Raw genomic sequence first — 22,283 nt, 5'->3', positions numbered from 1 at the left:
AATAAGAGTGAGAGCAAACATTTATTGAGAGCTGTCAAATGTGTTTTACCCAATTGTAATGTGAAGAATCAACAATTTCTTAAATTTCAAAAAAAAGGTTACGTGATTGTAGTTGGAAAAAATGCATCCATTTCAGGAAGGTCCCTATGCCTGCATATTAAATGATGTGTCTTGTACGCTGCCGGGAAGCTCTGTTGCTGAGATTGAGAAGACCTTAGAAATGGAAGGACACTCTTCATCAGACGACATTAATTCATTTGAAAAGCATCTAGAAAATAAACTACTTGGGGAAAGGAAATACTATTTGCTTAACAGAAGGCTATATTTTAGCTTCATTGGGGTGTATCACTTAGATTTCTTTCCATTCCCCAATGTTCACTAAATATAGTTTAAAAACTGAAACGTGAAATACAGACACAAAATGGAAATTTTAAGTCAAGTCTACTTTTCCCCACAAAGGCATTTTTGTGATACCTCATCATATTAATCTACGGAATATTTGTAACTAATATTTGTGAAATAATTGGATGTTTTGTGATTTTAATCACAATAGGTTTACCTGTTTATATGTCAAATGCATGTGTTAAATGAAAATAAATCTATCCCTGGGGTTTTTTGAGTGACTTAAAAAGACATTGAAGTACATTTAGGTTTAAGTGATATAATTCTGGTAAATATTAAGGTGTTTTAACTTTTTTTAATATAACTATATTGACTTATTTCATATAGTCAAAAAGTCTTCTCTTTTCAAATCTATCATGTTTTATAGATGACTTTTCCTTTAGCTATAACATATTCAATTAATTCATGATGGCCTCCGAACTGGTAAATCAAATGCTCCCATCTAGAAAAAAAAAAAATTACTTCAATGTGTGCAAGTAAAAATTATTACTTTATCAATAAATGCTAATTTTAAAATGCATTCCCTACACATTTATTTACACCCAGTCAATGGTATTTGGGCTTTCTAAAAAACAGTACATAACTAACTGGTCTATGGTAAATCAAACATTATTTAATAATATCATTTAAGTATTTGATCTTAAAATATTTGCTTCATTAAGTGATACATAAATGTCACCATCAGCATTATATTCAATACAGGGAGTGGTTTCTGATCATGGAGAGAATTTTAAAGCAGGTGTCTCTGGAGGACATGAGGCTCAAGGGCTGCAATGGGCTTGTAAGAGTCAAGTAGCCATAGGATTTACGACTTGTAGATCTGGAACAGTAAGACCCTGATATGGTTTGGCTGCTATGCCCCCACCCAAATCTCATTTTGAATTGTAGCTTCCATCATTCCCACATTGTGGGAGGGACCTGTTGGGAGGTAATTGAATCATGGGGGTAGGTTTTTCCCATGCTGTTCTCATGATAGTGAATAAATCTCACAAGATTTGATGTTTTTATAAATGGGAGCTCCCCTGTACACGCTCTCTTGCCTGCTGCCATTTAAGACATGACATTACTCCTCCTTTGCTTTCCGCCATGATTGGGAGGCCTCCCCAGTCATGTAGAACTGTGAGTCAATTAAACCTCTTTCCTTTATAAATTACCCAGTCTCGGGTATGTCTTTATTAGTAGTGTGACAACAGACTAATATCGCCCTGGAGGCCCAGGTGGCAAGAGACTGTGGGTGGGTGAGTGATAAGCCACCAGGAACAGGAAAACTAAGTTTAAGCTTTTGGGATCCAGTCGGCATGAGAAATCAGAGAGGGAATGAATCAGAACCAGGGTGACAAGCCAGAGTTGGGAGCTAGTTGAAAATCAGAAGCCGAGCACGGAAACACAAACACATGCCAGAGGGCACAACCCGGCCAAAGTCCAGGTAAACAGAGCAGAAACCTGGAAATCTACAAAAGATACCAGACAGATGAAGAGATTTTGAGAACTTGATCCGCCCTGTCGTTTAGGGTCTGTCAGTAGATTTGCTCATTGGAAAGGGATCAAGATAGAGGGGACTGGCTAGTGTCTGAGTCCACACAGAGTCTGACACTAATAATTAGTGGAAAAGGGATTTAGGCCTCATCTCTATACTTCAGTGGGCACAATATAAGATATTTCTCTGGCGAAATACTCTTTATTCTTTAGGACATATGGTAAAAGTGTTACATCAAAAATAAACAAAGCCAGAAAGCTCATTAAAGCAATGAGGACAGATTTAATTTGGGAATAACTGCTGCAATCGAGAAAGAGTCCAGCAGAGATGATTCTTGCCCTAGACTCCCCCACAGTCTATGATCGATCATTCGGGAGCACACTAAGTTGGGAGTACACTCACCGGGATGAATTGATGATAATGAGATCTCCCTGTTTGCCAACTTCCAACGATCCGTGTGTGTGAGATTTTCCCAGTGCATAAGCTGCATTGATGGTGGCAGCAGCCAAGGCCTCAGGCATGGACATTCTCATGTTTACACAGGCCAGATGCATGACCATTGGCTAAGGCAGGAAGAGAAGAGTGTTGGAGGAAAGTGACATATGGCACTGCAATTTAAAACATTTCTCAACACAGCACAACAAACAGAGGCAGTTAAAGGTATAGGAGGAATTGGCTCAGTTGCAATGGGAAAAATCTAAGTTTATACATAAAGGTTCTCATACTTTGGAAAAGATTACTTTATTAAAGGGATCATGTATTTAATATTGACAACTTTTCAAGACCACTTACTGCACACAATGAAGTTCACTTCCACCCTTACTAACTAAGACCTCTTGGAGTTTATGCTATTCTCTGGAGAAAGGAAATGGGTTATTGTAAAACCACAATGCTCAAGGCTGAATCAGAAAATAATGCACATAGAAGCTTCTCTCCTCTCTATGCCTGCAGGCATTTATCTGGGACAGAAAAATCCAATTACACTGCTGTCTACCCCTTTTCTTCTTGTTTCACAGAAAGCATTTTTAGATTTTTAACACTGTTTTAACAATTAGTGAAATATTTTTAAATTGTTTATATGCTTGGTAGATAGTCTGCTCAGAAAGGCACATGAAAAAAATAATTACCATTGAAAAGCAATATGCATTGGGATTGAAATCACTTCCCAGGGCAACTATTACTCCTTCATCTAACATCTTCCTGGCTCGAGGTTGTTTCAGTCTAAGGCGAGGAAAAAAATATGTCAGTCTCTAGAATGGGAACTTTTGTAGAATAGCTGTTCAGAACAGAAGAGAACTTGAGACAGTCAACGCCTTCATATTCTGGAAGAAGAAGCAGAAACTCAAGATTATATACTAGTGGCAGAGTTACATATATAATCCCAGGACTCCTGATTTTTATCATTCTGCTTTTGAAATTACTTAGATATGCCTAATTTTTAATTAATGATTGTTTATCTCATCCGTCTTTTTACATATTAAGGCATTCTTGCAAAAGGAGGAAAATACAACTTACAAATGGTTTTGAAATTTAATAAGCTTTTTTGGTGACTCCCAAATTAAATAATAAATGAGGTTACACTGTGTTTTTTTTTTTTTTTTTGAGATGGAATCTCGGTCTCTTGCCCAGGCTGGAGTGCAGTGGCATGATCTTGGCTCACTCCAACTTCCACCCCGAGTTCAAGCGATTCTCCTGCCTCAGCCTCCCAAGTAGTTGGGACTACAGGCACCCGCCACCATGCCTGGCTAATTTTTGTATTTTTAGTAGAAATGGGGTTTCACCAGGGTGGCTAGGCTGGTCTCGAACTCCTGACTTCAGGTGATCCACCCACCTTGGCCTCCCAAAATGCTGAGATTACAGGCATGAGCCACTGTGCCAGGCCACAATATGCTATTTTTATTAGCTCCATTTTGTAATTTCCTATTCATTTCTCTCCCTTACCCCTCTTTTCTGTTGTTTTTTTGTTTGTTTGTTTTACTTTTTACCTCAAACATCTTTGTAGCTCCTTTAAAATCTTGACGGCCCAAGAATTTAGTGTGTAAAATGTTTATACTTCTTCCTGAATTAGGCATCTCCTTGACCTCCCTGGTGAAATATTCTTTGTTCTTTAGGACATATCTCAAAAGTGTTACACAAAAAAATAAGCAAAGCCTGAAAGCTCGTTAAAGCAATGAGGAAGGATTTAATTTGGGAATAACTGCTGCAATAGAGAAAGAGTCCAGCAGAGATTATTTTTGCCCTAGAATCCCTCCCAGTCTATGATTGATCATTTGTAGGACCACTTAAAATGTTTTTCAACAATGTATGAGAGGAGGTGAATGAAGCAGAGACAGAGTGAGGAAAGGGTACAGCTTCAAATGTCCCTGCAGGTTATTTGAATGTCCCTCCTCCCCTTCCATAAATACTTAGGGGTAAAAGAGAATAAAGTGAGGCTGTAAAAGTATTAAGGGTGCTCCATAAAAACCAAGGTGAATATTTCCTGAATACATTTAAATATTACATGCAAATATACATAAAATACATGATTAAAGCAAGCCCTTAAGTAGCATAAGGCAATGGTTATTCTGGAAATGAAAGTCAAGAGAGAGTTCAGGGGAGAGCAGGGGGCCCTGCTGGTCTCTCCTGATGCAGAGATCAGAAAAATACAGAAACGAGAAGCCAGAAAGCAGAGTGTGGCCTTCACTTCAACTGCCCTTGTGGTCCTAACAGGAGGCTAAACCTGTCTGTGGCAATGGCAGATGACAGCCTCTGCTGGCATAGGAACAAGGTGCAGACTTTTAATGCTGAATTGCCCTCCAGTACCACAAAGTCTTACGCTTTTGCTCCGTGTCAAGAGATTCAAGACCAGTTAAAGAAAGCCTTTATTTTGAGATGAAGTCTCACGCATTCTGTTGCCCAGGCTGAAGTGCAGTGGTATGATCTTGGCTCCCTGCAACCTCTCCCGCCTGGGTTCAAGCGATTCTCCTGCCTCAGCCTCCCTAGTAGTTGGGACTACAGGCACGTGCCACCATGCCTGGCTAATTTTTGTATTTTTAGTAGAGATGGAGTTTCACCATGTTGGCCAGTCTGGTCTTGAACTCCTGGCCTCAAGTGATCTATCCACCCTGGCTTCCCAAAAGTATTGGGATTACAGGAGTGAGCCACTGTGCCCAGCCGAAGAAAGCCTTTTTTTCCCAAAAAAAAATAAAAAACAAAAAACTTATTTCTTGGATGGTGGAGATAAATATTGATTGATGACTTAGACTGATGACACTTGAAATGTATAAGACATTGGTCATACCAAGAACAGTTATTGGTATTTCCTGATTGTAGTCTACATTGTGTTTACTCTTTAAATTAAGAGAATAGTAATAATAAAAAAATGTATAATATCATATATGTGCATATAAAATCATAGTAGATTTGAGAAAAGAACTGAAGTACTCCTTTCTTCACCCTCCAAAAGTTACTCGGAGCCTGGTCTTACCTAACCTCAGCACAATTCGTGTCTTGGGCTGGATAATTCTTTGTTTTGGGTAGCTGTTCTGTGCAATGAGGAATGTTTAGCAGCAACCTTGGCCTCTACCCACTAGATGCCAGTAGCATCCCTTAGTTGTGATAACTAGAGATGTCGCCAGACATTGCCAAGTGTCCCCTGAGGGACAAAATTACCCTGGGGTTGAGAACCACTGTCTTAACTGCAAAATCACTCCCTATGCAAAAGACCACATATCCTAGCTACATAGAAAGCACCTAGTCCCAAGAGAAGATAAACTTCTTCTTGACTGCTGGCCTCCCAAACCACAAACTTGGATATCATATAAGTAAGTGGTACAATGGGAAGGGTCAGAAGACATCGATCTCATATTAGTTAGAATCAGAGCAACAGTAATAACAGATGAACTAAGTATATTCAATTCATAGGCAGCATACAGCAAAATATCTGGGGAGATTTTACAAAATATATGTCTTCTCTTTCCTCCCATCCCCAGGATTTATGAAGATTTATGACAATTATGGCATCCACTAACATCCCTTTAGAAAACAGCTCATGCAGATTCTGAATACTGCTAAATATCTTCAACATCTTATGCATATATTTAAAAGTATTGCACCTATTTCATTATTTACTAATTATAAAAATAATGCATAGTAATTATTTTTAATTGGAAAATTCCAAAATCCATGAAAAAGAAAAAAAAAGCTCCATCTTCCTCAATAATCCTACCACACAAAGGCAATCTGGGTTTAAGTTCCTTCCTCAGGGAAATTCATTTACGAACATCAGTCCAGAGTTGGCATCTTCATTAACTGAGTTTTCTTCATCTGCATTTTTAAGGGATTTGTAACGGCAATGAAATAATGTCTGGGCACTTTGGACGTCTGTGTCTTCACAGCTTGTACTTGCAGCTCTTGGGTCTGGGGTGAGAAACGACCTTACCTCAGCATGTAGGCTGTGGTGGGCAGAAGGACGGCAGAGCACCTGGTCGTTGCCATGGCAACGATGCCTTCATCACTCACTTCTTCCAGGTGGCTGATTGCCTGCGCTCCCAGTTCAGCCCCAAGCTAAGGAGAATGGGCAGAGAGGGAAAGATTTAACAAACAGCAACAATGAATCGATGAAGTTCCATTAAATTATTTTTTGTTTGTTTGTTTGTTTTCTGAGACGGAGTCTTGCTCTGTAGCCAGGCTGGGTGCAGTGGCGCGATCTCGGTTCACTGCAACTTCCGCCTCCTGGATTCAAGCGATTCTCCCCCCTAGCCTCCCGAGAAGCTAGGACCACAGGCCTGTGCCACCATACCCAGCTAATTTTTGTATTTTTAGTAGAGATGGGGTTTCACCATGTTGGCCAGGATGGTCTTGATCTCTTGACCTCGTGATCCACCTGTCTGGGCCTCTCAAAGTGCTAAGATTGCAGGCATGAGCCACCAAGCCCGGTGTAAATTGTTTTTCCCATAAAGAGAAACAACGTTTTATTATTAAGATTTCTTGCCGACCAACTGTTGTAAACCCAATCCCCCAAATGGGTGAAGGGTTTGCAATGGGCATTCATTTGAAAATTAGCTAGTGGGCTACTTCAAAAACTATTCTTAAACACAAATCCTTCAGACATTTTCTGAAACAGAAAATTTTATGGATCAGAGGTGAGAAGGGGATCTAGAGCTATTTGGGAGAATTGGGAGGAATTGGTGATTGGATGAAATGTGGTAGGTGAGAGAGAGGCAGCAGTCAAAATGATATCCAAGATTTTGAGTTAAGCAACAGACAGGTGATGGTGTCATTCACTGAAGCAGAAAATGGGACAAGACTTGGAAACAATGCTAAGAGATCAAGCTGGATATAATGCAGTTGAGAGGCGTGCAGGTGGGATATCTATATCTGTATTTACGCTCCAAGGGCAGTTGTTTATTTAGGTCTAAGGCTTTAGAGGAGAGAAGCCTAGACTCAGGACTGCAGGGACTTTGTCTTACTGCTGAATTCTCAATGCCTAGAATAGTGCCTGGCACACAGTATTCATTCAAATATTTGTTGAAAGGATGAATAAGTGAATTAATTTGAGCAAAGATATATGAATTTGAAAATCATCCTGTGGCTATTTTTGGTGTGCTCCACTAAAATGATTTGGATGCTGCCACAGAAAGATCTGAAAAGGTCCAAGTGAAATTAATATACTGTGTCAGTGTGGCTTTGTGTGCTAAGAAAAATACATTAGAAATTTAGTAAAAGAGATCACTGAGGTAATTCTTTTTCTTTTCTTTTCTTTTCTTTTCTTTTTTTTTTTTTTGAGATGGAGTCTCGCTCTGTCCCCCAGGCTGGAGTGCAGTGGTGCGACCTCAGCTCACTGCAACCTCTGCCTCCGGGTTCAAGCGATTCTCCTGCCTCAGCCTCCCCAAGTAGCTGGGATTACAGGCGCATGCCACCATGCCTGGTTAATTTTTTGTATTTTTAGTAGATATGGGGTTTCACCGTGTTAGCCAGGCTGGTCTCAATCTCCTGACTTCGTGATCAGCCCACCTCGGCCACCCAAAGTGCTGGGATTACAGGCGTGAGCCACTGTGCCCGGCCAATTCTTTTTCTATTAATACACCAGTGGATGATAATGAAAGTAAATGATCAGCAAAAAAGTAAGTTTTTAATAGAGGTCAGGGTTTTCAAGTCTCAACCAGACCAATCTGTACATTGTTCAAACAAATTTCCCCATTCAGTATCTTTTCGGAGGGCTTTGAAGAAACTAAGTTTCCCATAGCATGAATGTGCAAGAATGAGTGTTGATGAGGGGAAAACTAAAAGTCAGCCACACCTCAGCAGCCTTCATTGGGTGGAGTTCATCTCCATGGAAGTTAATCTGTAACCCTATGTCTTTTCCACGTTGAAGAATCCTTCTGGTGGAATCGAGATCAAAGACACCTTTCTCACAAAATACGTCGATATTGTCCACGTGTATTTCCCCATTTCTGCCAAGTTCCTTCAGCTTTGGGAGGTGGTTATTGATGATATCATCAGCAGCTTCAGTAGCAGTTTTTCCTCTGGGGGAGGAAAATGAGATTGACATGGGCAAATATTAAAAACAAAAAACAAAAGGATAGGGTTATCTGGCATTTGAAGAACCTGAGGAGCAGTAGAGGTAAATGACTTCAAGCCTCAGAAAGGTAGAGAAAGACTCAAAGCTATAACTCTGGGCTCTTAACTATTGGGCCATGTTTACATAGTGGAGGTATTGACAAGACTTCTGTATGCACTGGCCCTCTACACAGAGACTCAAATAGTTGATCCATTCTGGCAGACCTGTGTTACCTTTGGGGATGCCAGCAAGGCTACCTGGTTGAAAAGCTTAATTTGGTTGGGTGCGGTGACTCATGCCTGTAATACCAGCACTTTGGGAGGCCGAGACGGGCAGATAACTTGAGGTCAGGAGTTCGAGACCAGCCTGGCCAAAATGGCAAAACCCCTCTACTGAAAATAGAATAATTATCCGGGCGTGGTGGCATGTGCCTGTAATCCCAGTTACTCAGGAGGCTGAGGCAAGAGAATTGCTTGAACCAGGGAGGTGGAGGTTGCAGTGAGCCGAGATCAATCACACCACTGCACTCCAGCCTGGGCGACAGAGCAAGACTCTGTCTCAAAAAGAAAAAAAAAAAAAAAAAAAAAAGGCATAATTTTCCTGTAAAGGACACTCAGAGGGCATCCTGGATACTCCCCCTGATAACCTACCTGTGGTCCCCTTACCTGAGCCCAGTTATCACCCTGCCTTTTTCTTCCTCCACAATGTTTCCTGAAGCACTTGCCTTAGACTTTCTGTCTCACCGTCTGGGGATATGGGGAAGGAGGATAGTACCAGGCTCTGAAATTCTCTCTAAAGTTCTGGTGGAGTTGGCCATGGTACCTCATGCCTATAATCCCAGCAACTGGGGAGGCTGAGGCAAGAGGATTGCTTGAGCCCAGGAGTTTGAGGCTGCAGTGAGCTATGACTGCACCACTGCACTCCAGCATGGGCAACAGAACAAGACTCTATCTCTAAAAAAAATTAATAATAAGAAGAGTAGATAAAATAAAGTTCTGCAGTAGTTATATGTTAGAAAAGCCTGGGCTTTTAGAGTCAGGTAGACACAGAGTTCTACCACATGGTGGTCACATAACTTAGGAGATGTTCTTTAGCTGTTATTTGAGCGCAGGTTTTACCAATGGGAATCAAGATGCAGACCTCAGAGGCTCATTGGCAGATGAAGAAAATTTTTGTGAAACTTTAGCCCTGTATTTGGCACACAGAAGGCTCTCACTCAGCAAAACCATTTGAGTAGGTGGGTAGAGGTAGACTATGAGAGACAGACACTTACAGAAGTTCTTTCTTTCTTTCTTCCTTTTTTTTTTTTTTTTGAGACAGAGTTTCGCTCCTGTTGCGCAGGCTGGAGTGCAATGGCATGATCTCGGCTCACTGCAACTTCCCCCTCCTGGGTTCAAGAGATTCTCTTGCCTCAGCCTCCAGAGTAGCTGGGATTACAGGAATGCACCACCATGCCTGGCCAATTTTGTATTTTTAGTAGAGATGGGGTTTCTCCGTGTTGGTCAAGCTGGTCTCGAATTTCTGACCCCAGGTGACCCACCCACCTCGGCCTCAAAATGCTGTGATTACAGGCCTGAGCCACTATGCCTAGCCTACCAAGTTATTTTTAATTCTCAAGACAATCATATAGAATAGGGTGGCATTTAGCTGTGTTTCACAGATGGGTAATTCATGTTCAGAAAAGTTAAGTCATGACCTCAAAATCACTCAGCTGGAAGTAGCCAAGCTGGATTCAAACCCAGGTCTGGTATCACTTCAAACTGAGACTTTTCCACCATGCCACACTATTTTCTACTGAAAAAGAAAGCAGACTGTTATGCACTTTATATTCTGTTTGAAAAAAAATCTACTGTTTTCTATAGAGAATGTCTCAAGAGTCTCAGTGAAATTTTAAGCTTTAATAATTTCAGAAATATAAATGCTAAAAACTTACAATAAAGATCACTGGAAATATTAAATATTTATGTTTCTTTTCCACATAACTAGTTTTGTGAATTTTGAATAATAAATTTTAATGTTACTTTTTTAGTTCCTCTGATCGAAGATGATAATTAACATGAAGTGTTAATTTTTATTAATATTAAATATTTATATTTTTCCATTACACAGTGACTATAGCTAATAGTAATGTATTGTTTTCTTAAAAATTGTTAAAAAATAGATTTTAAGTGTTCTCACCACAAAAAGTGGTAAATATGAGGTAATGCATATATTAATTAGCTTGATCTAGCCATTTCACAATGTATACATATTTTAAAACAACATACTCTACACAATAATATATTATTTGTCAATTAAAAAAGACATATTTTTTTTGAGATAGAGTCTTACTCTGTCGCCCAGGCAGAGTGTATAGTGGCACAATCTCTACTCACTGCAACCTCCGCCTCCCCGGCTCAAGCAATTCCTGTGCCTCAGCCTCCTGAGTAGCTGGGATTACAGGCATGGGCCACCACGCCTGGCTAATTTTTGTATTTTTAGTAGAGATGGGGTTTCAATGTGTTGGCCAGGCTGGTCTCAAACTCCTGAGCTCAAGTGATCCACCTGCCTTGGCCTCCCATAGTGCTGGGATTATAGGTGTGAGCCACCACACCTGGCCTAAAATATAAATTTATTTTCCAAAGTTTCCAAAATCAGATAAATGTAAAAGAAATTTAAACAATTAGATTTTTAAGCAATGATTGTAAGTCTGTAGTATTATATTTATATATCTAAGTTATCAGTGCTTAAGACCTCACTAAGACTTTGGAGGCACCTTATGCATGTTCAAGTCCTGGATTTCTTTTAGATAGTTCGATTGGCTGTTGGAACCATGAGCTTTCCTATTTAGAAATTCCAGGACCCAAAGGAACTCTGGAAAAGTAAAATGCAAGTGCAGAAAGGAACAGAGTTCTCTACAGTAAGGCAATGTAGGAGGAACTTTTAGATAAAGGGGAAGGCTAAAAATCATTTACAACAACAAAACAAAAATGTTTGCTGTTAAGAAAGCAAACAGATGAACAAAAACGAACCCCTTTGAGTCACCTAGACCACGAGGTTTGAACTACCTCCTAAAGAGTGTTACTATTAATTCCTAAAGTGCTTTTAGAAATGCTAATTATCATGGGAAATTATTCAAATTAATATGTGTAATTTTAAACGACCTACAAGGGGCCATTTCTTTTTCTTAACCCAAAGAACTTGAAACAGCTCTTCTATCATAATTAAAGGACTAGCAGACTGATGAGGCCAAGGGATCGCCTTCCTAAAACCAAGTCTGCGGGATGAGTGGCCATTAGAATCAGGTCTTTCCAAAGACTTCTACCCATCTCCCTGCAAGAGCTAAAGTCACCTCCACCCCCGGGGCTCATTTTCAATGCTCTGAGTTAAACCCCGGTCCCCACTGGCTAAGATTACTTAGGCACTGAATGAGCCCCGCAGTAGGTAGCCGAGATGCCGATGTCCAGCTCCCGTCGGGCGCGCTCAATCACACGCAGCATCTTGAGCTCGGTCTCCAGGTCGAGGCCGTATCCGCTCTTGCACTCCACCAGCGTGGTGCCAGCCTTCATCATGCACTGGAGACGCTGCTGAAAGGAGCGGAAGAGCTCCTCCTCTGAGGCTTGGCGCGTGCGCTCCACGGTGAAGTGGATCCCTCCTCCGGCCTGGTGAATTTCCATGTAGGTGGCCCCTGCCAACTGAACACACGCCTCACCCTTAGGCCGGCAAATGCGAGGAAGTTGCAGGGAGGTCTGAAGAATCTACCTCCAGGGGCAATATTATGTAATGATTAAGAAGCCATATGGCACGGGCACCAATCCATCGGATTAGAAAAGTGCTGGGATACAGTCCTGGAAGCCCCTAGTCTGCCAGACACTGGATTGTGGGGAGTTCCAAAGAGGTCCCGGGAAGACACTGGAGTGGTAGAGATGGGAGATGTGGTGGGTGGCCTGTTGGGGTCTCAGGGCAGTGGCAATTACAAACTGGCACAGGCCGGGCACGGTGGCTCACACTTGTAATCCCAGCACTTTGGGAGGCCAAGGTGGGCAGATCACAGGTCAGGAGTTCAAGACCAGCCTGACCAACATGGTGAAACCTCCGTCTCTACTAAAAATACAAAAATTAGCTGAGTGTGGTGGTGTGCACTTGTAGCCCCAACTACTCGGGAGGCTGAGACAGGAGAATCGCTTGAACCCAGAAGGCGGAGGTTGCAGGGAGTGGAGTTTGGGTCACTGCACTCCAGCCTGGGTGACAGAGGGAGACTCTGTCTCAACAAAACAAAACAAAACAAAAACAAAACAAAAAACCTGGCGCAGGAGTATTGCAATATTTTAACAAGTCAATCAGCCCACAATGTGTACTTGCCAAGTATCAGCCCTCCCTCCATCCCTCAGCTTGTTTGAGAAAACAAAGCTTAAGCAAATCAGGAGTTGCAGGGAACCCCATTGCAATTATTCAGATCTCCACTAAAGCGGCCCCGGGAAGTCTCCTTGTCTCAATATTTGGCCATCAGAGTTTGGAGCTTGACCTTTGTCACTCAAAGAGGCTCTTTCTGGGGTCCCACTGGGCTCCAGTTGCTCTGGGCAGCAAGGAGTATGGTGCAGAGAAAGGATGCAGGCCTGGGGTCTCCTGGCCAGAGTTTTCATCTGGGTTCTGTCATCCTCCAGCTGGTGGCCCTAGTCAACACTCTTCCCTTCTCTAGACCCGGCTGTCTCCATCTGCACAATGAGAGGACTGGACTGTAAATCTCTTTCTCCATCTATACAATGAGAGGATTGGACTGCTTTTGGCTCTGAAAATCTGTGATTTAATAAAACAGTCTTAAAAACAGCTCTAGTTTGTTGAAGAAGGTACATGATATCTGAAGAAAAGAATTTTTTTTTCTTTTCCTGAAATAAGCCAGTTTAGCTGCCAGGAGGCACATTTTTCTTTTCTTTCTTTTTTTAAAACACATGTGAAAATTGCTCCAACCAGGGATTTAGAAGTTGGCTACAGCTAATATATGACTAACGCAGATTACATTTTGTGATTCTTAATAAGTCTCAGTTTTCTGAAAAAGAGAAAAATATAAGACATTTTATTTTTGTGATTAGTAACATATTTTTCCAAGCTTTACTCCAATGAATGGCGATTTTCAAACTATTCCTTGGAGCCCTTTCAAAAGCTACTAGAGATAGTGATTTGGAATGGGAATGTGTGGAAGGAAAGAGAGGGAGACATTAGTGGGCAGGAATAGCCCTGTGTATAATACAATGATTTGGGGCAGATATAAATAAGTTTTGTTGTCATTTGTTTCCCATGCCCAAGCAAGTAAAAATATCCATTAAAACATATGTTGACATATGTTGCAAAGCTTGATAGCCTGCTAACTCTTCAGCAAAAGACTTCATATTTGTGCTTTATTTTGATTTGCCATGATTGGTTGCAGTTACCTTCATTGCAAATTCGTGAACTCTTTCACCAGCCCATACTGGATGTGTGTGTGCATCCACCAAACCTGTAATCAATAAATCAAGTTATCTTACAATTAAGAAATAGAGAACACTTAGACAGCAGGCAAACAGCAGCACTACACCCTGCTGCTCTGGGGAAAGCGTGATGGTAGCCACCCATTTTGAAGGAACATGAAAGGAAGAATTTGTCTGTCTGGTTCCCTTGACAGAGAGAAAAGAAGACTGCCCTGTTGTATGGCTGGTCTAGAAAGCTTTAACGAAGGAGGGGATGCAACATGATGAAAATATCCCTTACAGAAATACAGCTCCTTTTGCTCAGTAAGTCCATGCTCACCAAATAAGCTTTCGTTTTATTTTATTTTATTTTATTATTTATTTATTTTTGAGAAAGGTTCTCACTCTCACCCAGGCTGGAGTGCAGTGGCACACTCATAGCTCCCTACAGCCTTGACCTCCCAGGCTCAAGCAGTCCTCCCACCTCAGCCTCCCTAGTAGCTGGGACTATAGATGTGCACCATCACACAGGCTAATATTTGCCATACGCTGGTATGCCTTTTTGCATATGCTGGTTGCCTACGCTGGTCTTGAACTCCTGGGCTCAAACGATCTGCCCACCTCAGCCTCCAATGATCAACCTGACTTGGCCTCCCAAAGTGCTGGGATTACAAGCATCAGCCACTATACCTGGCCCAAATAAACTTTGAAATCAAGTTGTCAAGCCCCTTAGTTGAGCAAAACCATGAACCTTATCACAAGGAATAATCTGGATATGAAAACATAATACTACAATCCCCTCCCCCTGCAACTCTGAGAAGGGAAAATATGAAATCAGAGAGATGAATCTATCTTCAAGAAAGAAATGTATTTTAATTAAGGAGAAACTGTAAAGCAATCACTTGAAACTGTTGTTTATCCAGGTACAGTTCAGCAAAGTGTTTCTTTCCAAAATATTTTAGATATCTTATGGATTAAATGACTCATTATTGGCTCTGATTGGACTAAAATCAAAAGTCCCTACTCAGATTGCTTTCTGCTATATTCCTCCTTTTCGTAACATTTCACCCTGATTTTGTCTCCTGACCCTCAAGAATCATAAGGAAGGCCAGGCATGGTGGCTCATGCCTATAATACCAGCACTTTGGGAGACTGAGATCAGCAGATCACTTGAGGTTAGGAGTTCGAGACCAGCCTGACCAACATGGTGAAACCTTGTTGCTACTAAAAATACAAAAATTAGCCAGGCATGGTGGTGCATGCCTGTAATCCAGCTACTTAGGAGACTGAGACACAAGAATTGCTTGAATCTGGGAGGTGGAGGTTGCAGTTAGCCAAGATCACACCACTGCACTCTGGACTTGGTGACACAATGAGACTCTGTCTCAAAATAAACAAACAAATGAAAACCCATCAGATAGAAGCTCTGTCAGATGTGTACAATAAACATCTAAAAGTATAAAAATTTTATATAAAAATAAAATATAAATATAAAGTCCTTTTGTTTGTGTAGAACTCAAAGTTTATGAAACTTGTTTTGGATGATTACATGAAGTCATACAACATAGTTAATGCAGGAGATGATGGTTAATAAACTGATTCTGTTGTCAATCATTAAAGATACAAGTGAACTGCAGTGAAAGCTCTCGGATTTTTTTTTCTTTTTCTGCCCAGAGCTGGATCCTTTGTTTCACACCGTATACAAATTTAGAGTATTTCTGGTAGTAGAGATAGCAGCTGCCTTGTTAGCCTCTCCTATGCCATTGGAACTACTCCTATGAAACTATGAAACTGCTCCTATGGATTAATAAAGTTCTTTTGACTGTTTTTGAACCTAAACACAACACAGCTGGTTTCTATTCAGCATGTGAGTGGGAAGAAGTGGAGTCTAATGAATGGGCTTGATTCGTAGGTTGCCTTTTTCCTGTTTAGGAACCTTGGGTAACATATTTCACCCTTAGCCTTCAATTTTCTAAACTGTAAAGTATAGATAATGATACCTCCCACACAGGGACGTTATAAGGATTCAAGGTGAAACCATGTTTGAAAGCAGCTAGACAATCAATAATAGAAATTCAATACATGGAACTATGATTTTTTTAATATTATTTTGAGACTGTAAAATAAGCTGTTACTCTTCCTCTTTACATTTCAGGAGCTACTGTTAAAGCTACTTGTAGACCTTTACTGAAAAAGAGGTAAATACCTGGTAGAATACATTTCCCAGAGCAGTCAATTATTTCTTCAAAAGTTTCTCCAGAAAACTGTCTTTGAATAACATCAGCAGGACCAATAGCTTTTATAAACCCATCTCTGAAGAAAAATCAAGAAATAGTTACTAAATTTGGAGAAATCTTGTTAGAAATCTGACGAGTGACTTAAAATATGTTTTCAGATGCTTTGGTGTTAATTAGTCAACATTTACTGTGTTTCTATCTTGAACCTGAGTCTTTGGAAAAGCATCTCTAGCCACGTTCAAGACAACCATAAAAGACCCAGATTGGCCAACGCCATCTTCAGCAAAATGAACAAAACTGGAGGAATCACATTACCTGACTTCAAATTATACTACAGAGCTATAGTAACCAAAACAGCATGGTACTGGCATGAAAACAGACACATAGACCAATGGAACAGAATAGAGAACCCACAAATAAGTTCATACATCTACAGTGAACTCATTTTCCGCAAAAATGCCAAGAATATACATCGGAGGAAAGACAGTCTCTTCAATCAATGGTGCTAGGGAAACTGGCTATCCATATGCAAAAGAATGAAATAAAATTTAAATGGGTTAAATCTAAGACTTTAAACTATGAAACTACTCAAAGAAGACATTGGGAAAACTCTCCAGGACATTGGTTCAGGCAACAATTTCTTGAGGGATACCCCACAAGAACAGGCAACCAAGCCAAAAATGGACAAATGGGATCACATCAAGTTAAAAGGCTTCTTTCTGTACAGCAAAGAAAATAATCAACAATGTGAAGAGACAACCCACAGAATGGGAGAAAATAATTTGCAAACTATCCAATTGACAAGGGATTAATAACCAGAATATATAAGGAGCTCAAACAGCTCAATAGGAAAAAACCTAATAATCTGATTAAGAAATTGACAGAAGATCTGAATAGACATTTTTCAAAAGAAGAGATACAAATGGCAAACAGGTATAAGAAAAGGTGCTCAATATCAATGATCATCAGAGAAATGCAAACAAAACCACAGTGAGAGATCATCTTACCCCAGTTAAAATGGCTTTTATCCAAAAGACAGGCAGTAACAAATGCTGGCGAGCATGTGGAGAAAGAGGAACCTTTGTACACTGTTGGAAATGTAAATTAGTACAGCTGCTATGGAGAACAGTATGAAAGCTCCTCAAAAACTAAAAATAGAGCTACCATATGATCCAGCAATCCCACTGGTAGGTCTATATGCAAAAGAAAGGAAGTCAGTATATTAAAGAGATATCTGCATCCCATGTTAATTGCAGCACTATTCACAATAGCCAAGATTTGGAAGTACACTAAGTGCCTACTCACAGATGAATGGATAAAGAAAATGTCGTACATATGCACAATGGAGTACTATTCAGCCATAAAAAAGAGTGAGATTCTGTCATTTGCAACAACATGGATAGAACTGGAGGATATTATGTTAAGTGAAATAAGCCAGGCACAGAAAGACAAACTGGGCATATTCTCATTCATTTGTGGGAGCTAAAAGTGAAAACAATTGAGCTCATGGAGACAGAGAGTAAAATGGTGGTTACCAGAGGCTGGGAAGAATATAAGGGGAGAGGAGAAAAATGAGGATTGTTAGTTGCTAGAAAAATATGGTTAGATACAGTGAATAAGACCTAGTATTAGACATCACAACAGGGTGGCTAGAATCAGCAATAATATGTTGCACATGTTAGAAAAACTGAGGGAGTACGATTGGAATGTTTGTGAAACTAAGAAATGATGAATGCTTGAGATGATGGAAACCTCATTTGCCCTGATATAATTATTACACATTGTATGGCTGTTTTAAAATAACTCATGTACCCCATATATATATACCTACTATGTACCATGAAAATTTACAATTAAAAAAACTTTAAACATCAAACATATGTAGCAGACAATTGCCATTTGTTCCCCAAGATCAGTGTTCCCTTTTTTTTTTACACTAGTAAAGCCCTAAATTTTAACTGGACACATGATGACCCAAAATACAGACTACATTTCTCCGTCTTCCACTAGCCAGGTGTGGCTGTGAGACTAAGGTCTAGCCAGTAGGATTGTCTTCTCCTTCCTATTCTTACTGGCTGGAACGCAGACACCATAACTAGAGATGGGGTGGCCATCTTGGGTCATGGAGTGAGTGTAAGAAAGTGGGCCATGGATGGGAGAGCAAGGTAGCAGGGCCCTGGCTCCTGAGAACCCCATGGAATACTGCAATCAGCTAGCCCTGCATTTCCTATGTCTGGATTTTCACATAGGAGAGAAATATATTTCCATCTTGTTTCAGCCACTGTTAATTTAGGTCTTGGTGACTTACAGCAAATTCATGTTTTTAACATGGAGAATCAGGGCTATTAACCTGAGAGCTGGAATGTGTTGCAAAAAGCAGTTAGGATAAGGGATTCAGAACTGGGGCAGAAGTGGTTGGGGTAACCTAACAAAATGTAAGAGTAGAGGAGCAGAAGAAACTGGATGGAAAGAGAAGATGTTATGATAGGAAAAGAAATAATGATTATGGGGTCATGGGGAGGATAAACTTAGGGTGGAATAAGAAATTAAGTCTTGAAATAGAATTTAGTATCCTGATTAATACAATTCTTCATCACTAACAGCTTTTATCTGGCCCAGTTACATAATCTACCCAGTGTGCAGTGAATCTGGTGGTGGAAAGGACCAGCAGGACTAGAAATTGACCCTTAAATGGGAAAGAACAAAGATAATGCTCTTATGCAAAGAGTTGATGACTGACACTGCTTTAAGAGAGGTTGTTTTAACAAAGTCAGACCTAAGAAATAAATCTCTAACATTCTCCATCTGTGCGGGAGGGGAATTTCAAAGGCACTGGATCCTCTTCCTGACCCCACTAATCCCATGCTTACCTACCTTTCGACAGTGTGGTTCTCTCATTCATTGATGGAGTCCTACCTATGTTTGAATAAAGGTGTATGTCCTTTGTTGAAGACATAATGAGGACAGTTATTGAAGGAAACTAACAAAAAGCATTCTCCCAAAAGTGTTTTTTTTTAGGTAGCCATTAAAATTATAAAGATACATATTACTGACAGTTTGTGCTTCTTTTCCACACCTGGGAGCTTCTTCAAGATTAACTACAGTATACACACACACACACACACACACACACACACACACACACACACACAACGAGAGAGAGAGAGAGAGAGAGAGAGAGAGAGAGAGAGAGAACTTAATTTAAGAATGAGATACCTTTAGAGACCTAAATGAATGAATACAATGGTGGTATTTACACCCTGTGGCAGACAATCACTGAGATATTTATTTTTAGGAAGGGGGAGTTTCGGTGTCCCTCAAACCATATTCTTTTCCAGGACTCACTTTATATATCTATAGCTTATAGGGGATTGACTATTAGTTGATCTCACTGAGATTCGTTCTAATCTGGACACACCATGGTATGTATATACTTATTGAAAAAAAAACACACACACAGTTAAAATCCATCCATTTCTGGGCTCTGAAATGGAACTTTCTTCCACTTCTCTGTGCTTTTAATCAGTACTCCTTTCCCTACACACTCACACTCACAGCCTGGGTTCTTCTTGTCTACCAAAAGAAAAGCTGGATCAAGTTGTCTTTGAACACACAGGTTCTGCATAAGGGAAGCGATGTGAAAATTTCAGACAATCACCTAAATAATTCACCCTGAAAACACTTTTACCTTAAAATATTCAGATAATGAAGGTGGGAGATATATGTCAAAGCACCTCGAATCACCAGATAAGTATTCCAATTCTATACTTGATTTTTGCACCAACCTGATATGTAAGACAGTGATGATAGTAAGTGAAAATAAAAACAACACCATCCTGTACTGAGCTAATCATATTTGAATGGCAAAGTTCTCGATATTCTTATAAATTTATTTCAATGTAATAAATCCAACAAACTCTGAGAACAATGTAGCAGACTGGAATGAAAAAGCCCCACCTGCCAGACCACACACCAATTCCTTTCTTTTCCTTTCCCTACATTTTGTGGTTTTGATGTGAACGTAGAACATGTCTTGGAACCCGAGACTTCATGTTGGTGCATTAGTATAATTTTATTTATTTGTTTATTTTTGAGACGGAGTCTCACTCAGTCCCCCAGGCTGGAGTGCAGTGGTGCGATCTCTGCTTACTGCAACCTCCGCCTCTCGGTTCAAACGGTTCTCCTGCCTCAGCCTCCGGAATGGCTGGGACTACAGACCTGCGCCGCCACGCCCAGCTACTGTTTGTATTTTTAGTAGAGACCGGCTTTCACCATGCTGGCCAGGCTGGTCTCACGCTCCCGACCTCAGGTGATCCACCTGCCTCGGCCTCCCAAAGTGCTGGGGTTACAGGCATGAGTCACCGCACTCCGCTGCATTGATGTAATTTTTATAAGATACTCCAGTCCCAACCCAGGTAGGTATTTTTCAACTTTCTAAGCAAAATTTTAAATAATATTTTTATAGTAAATTGGGAATGTTTTCATCCCTTTATTAATTAAAAACAAACCAATTAGGCTGGACGTGGTGGCTCATGCCTGTAATCCCAGCACTGGGAGGCCAAACCAGGTGGATGGCTTGAACCCAGGAGTTCGAGACCAGCCTGGGCAACACGGCGAGACACTGTCTCCACAACGAATACAAAAATTAGCCTTGCGTAGTGGCCCGCGCCTGTAGTACCAGCTACTCGGGAAGCCGAGCTGGGAGGATGGCTTGAGCCTGGGAGGTGGAGGTTGCAGTTGAGCCTTGGAGGTGGAGCTGAGATCATAGAGGCTGGGCGCAGTGGCTCATGCCTGTAATCCCAGCGCTTTGGGAGGTTGAGGCGGGTAAATCATTTGAGGTCAGGAGTTAGAGACCAGTTTGGCAACATCGTGAGACCCCCCCTCCCTACTAAAAGTACAAAAATTAGCCGGTCTTGGTGGCGCGGCTGCTGTAATCCAGCTAGCTACTCAGGAGGCTGAGCCAGGAGAATCGCTTGAACCCAGGAGACGGAGGTTGCAGTGAGCTGAGATCGCGCCGCTGCACTCCAGTTTGGGCGACAGAGTGAGATTCCATCTCGAAAATAAATAAATAAATAAATAAATAAATAAATAAATAAATAAAATTAAACCAACCCACAGTACCTCAAAAGCTGGACTCTTGCACAATCCTAAACTACCTCAGATAAGCCGTGGTCAGTTTGTGAGACTCATTCATCACGTGCAATTGTGGCCCCGTTGGGCCCTTTGAATTCAAATTCTCATCCAACTTCCCTTGCTACCCCAGGTGGCCCTCAAACTTTGTTCTTTTATTCACATCTGGCTTCCAGAGAAATATCTTGTTTTCTGATAGCCAGATCTTGATTTATTATCACTCAGGGCCATTATCGTCTACATGTTCTCCGTGGTTCTAAAGCTTTAGTGTACGAGACCAGGGGGATGTGAAAGGTACTTTTGAAAAATTCAGGTCTCAGAACTCCAGTCCCAGTGATGCTGATTCTAAAATTCTAGGGATAGGGAGTTGGGGACGCAAATGGAATCAGAAATCTGGCGTAAGAATAAAATAACCACAGGCCACCCTGACAAAGATGGTCTCCTGGCCTCGCTTTAAGAAGCACTGGGGAAGATCTCAACCTCTTCTGATGATTGGACAGTGATATTTTACCAACAGAGGCAGGACCCCGATGCGTTCCAATGGGATGTTCCTCTCTGAGCTCTTTAAACGGAATGACAACCCAAGCAGCAGAGCGTGTTAGCAACAGGTGCTCCAAAGGCTGGCTTGCCCATGTGTCTCTGTGTAGGGACGCTTTCACGGCGTTGTTTCCCTTCAGAGTGCACAGTGAGAGGAAGAGAGGCCAGCTCCGCCCGTGGCGGCCCCCACCCTACGCGCCCGGCCACTTACTTGCCCACCACCAGGCTGGCGCCCTCCAGCACCGCCAGGCTGCGCAGCGCATCCCGCGCCAGGAAGCGCTCACCGCGGGAGCACACCAGCACCACTTGCTGCGCGTTCTCCAGCAGGAGCCTGTGGCCGCCTGCCATGTCACCGTGCGCCGAGGGTCTCCGGGAGGCCACTGGGCTCCGGCCACTGGCAGGACTCAGTGGAGGACGAAAAACCGTAGCCTGCGCCGGCCGGGGCCGGGAGGGTGGGGCGGGGGCGGGCGCTCGCAGCTGCTGCCCTTTGCTCGCCTCCCTCAACCACAGCAACCGGGGCGGTAATCATTGCAAGA

At 41.5% G+C, this 22,283-nt stretch overlaps 1 protein-coding gene across 1 annotated transcript; it reads right to left on the bottom strand.

The window, feature by feature from the left end:
• Window positions 1-2: 2 nt before the first annotated feature.
• On the bottom strand, window positions 3-22,195 carry AMDHD1 (amidohydrolase domain containing 1). The gene is made up of 9 exons (XM_023206639.2): window positions 21,959-22,195; window positions 16,050-16,156; window positions 13,829-13,893; window positions 11,817-12,094; window positions 8,160-8,385; window positions 6,300-6,424; window positions 3,007-3,100; window positions 2,282-2,442; window positions 3-844 (listed from the first exon to the last, which is right to left on the bottom strand). Exons 1-9 carry the CDS (start codon window positions 22,093-22,095, stop codon window positions 757-759), a joined length of 1,281 nt encoding a protein of 426 aa, XP_023062407.2. The 5' UTR covers window positions 22,096-22,195; the 3' UTR covers window positions 3-756.
• Window positions 22,196-22,283: the final 88 nt, after the last annotated feature.

Source organism: Piliocolobus tephrosceles, chromosome 10 (assembly GCF_002776525.5).
Source record: "Piliocolobus tephrosceles isolate RC106 chromosome 10, ASM277652v3, whole genome shotgun sequence".
Lineage (NCBI taxonomy): Eukaryota > Metazoa > Chordata > Mammalia > Primates > Cercopithecidae > Piliocolobus > Piliocolobus tephrosceles.
The sequence above is the reverse complement of the archived record's forward strand: the minus strand, read 5'-3'. Positions and strand labels throughout refer to the sequence as shown.

Bases quoted from the DNA above. Each gene is read 5' to 3' on its own strand.
- AMDHD1 (XM_023206639.2), bottom strand. From the start codon at position 22,095: ATGGCAGGCGGCCACAGGCTCCTGCTGGAGAACGCGCAGCAAGTGGTG. The intron at 16,157-21,958 runs GTAAGTGGCCGG...ATTTTTCTTCAG, and splicing joins GCCAGCCTGGTGGTGGGCAA to AGATGGGTTTATAAAAGCTA. The intron at 845-2,281 runs GTGAGTGTACTC...TTTTTTTTCTAG, and splicing joins ATTATCATCAATTCATCCCG to ATGGGAGCATTTGATTTACC.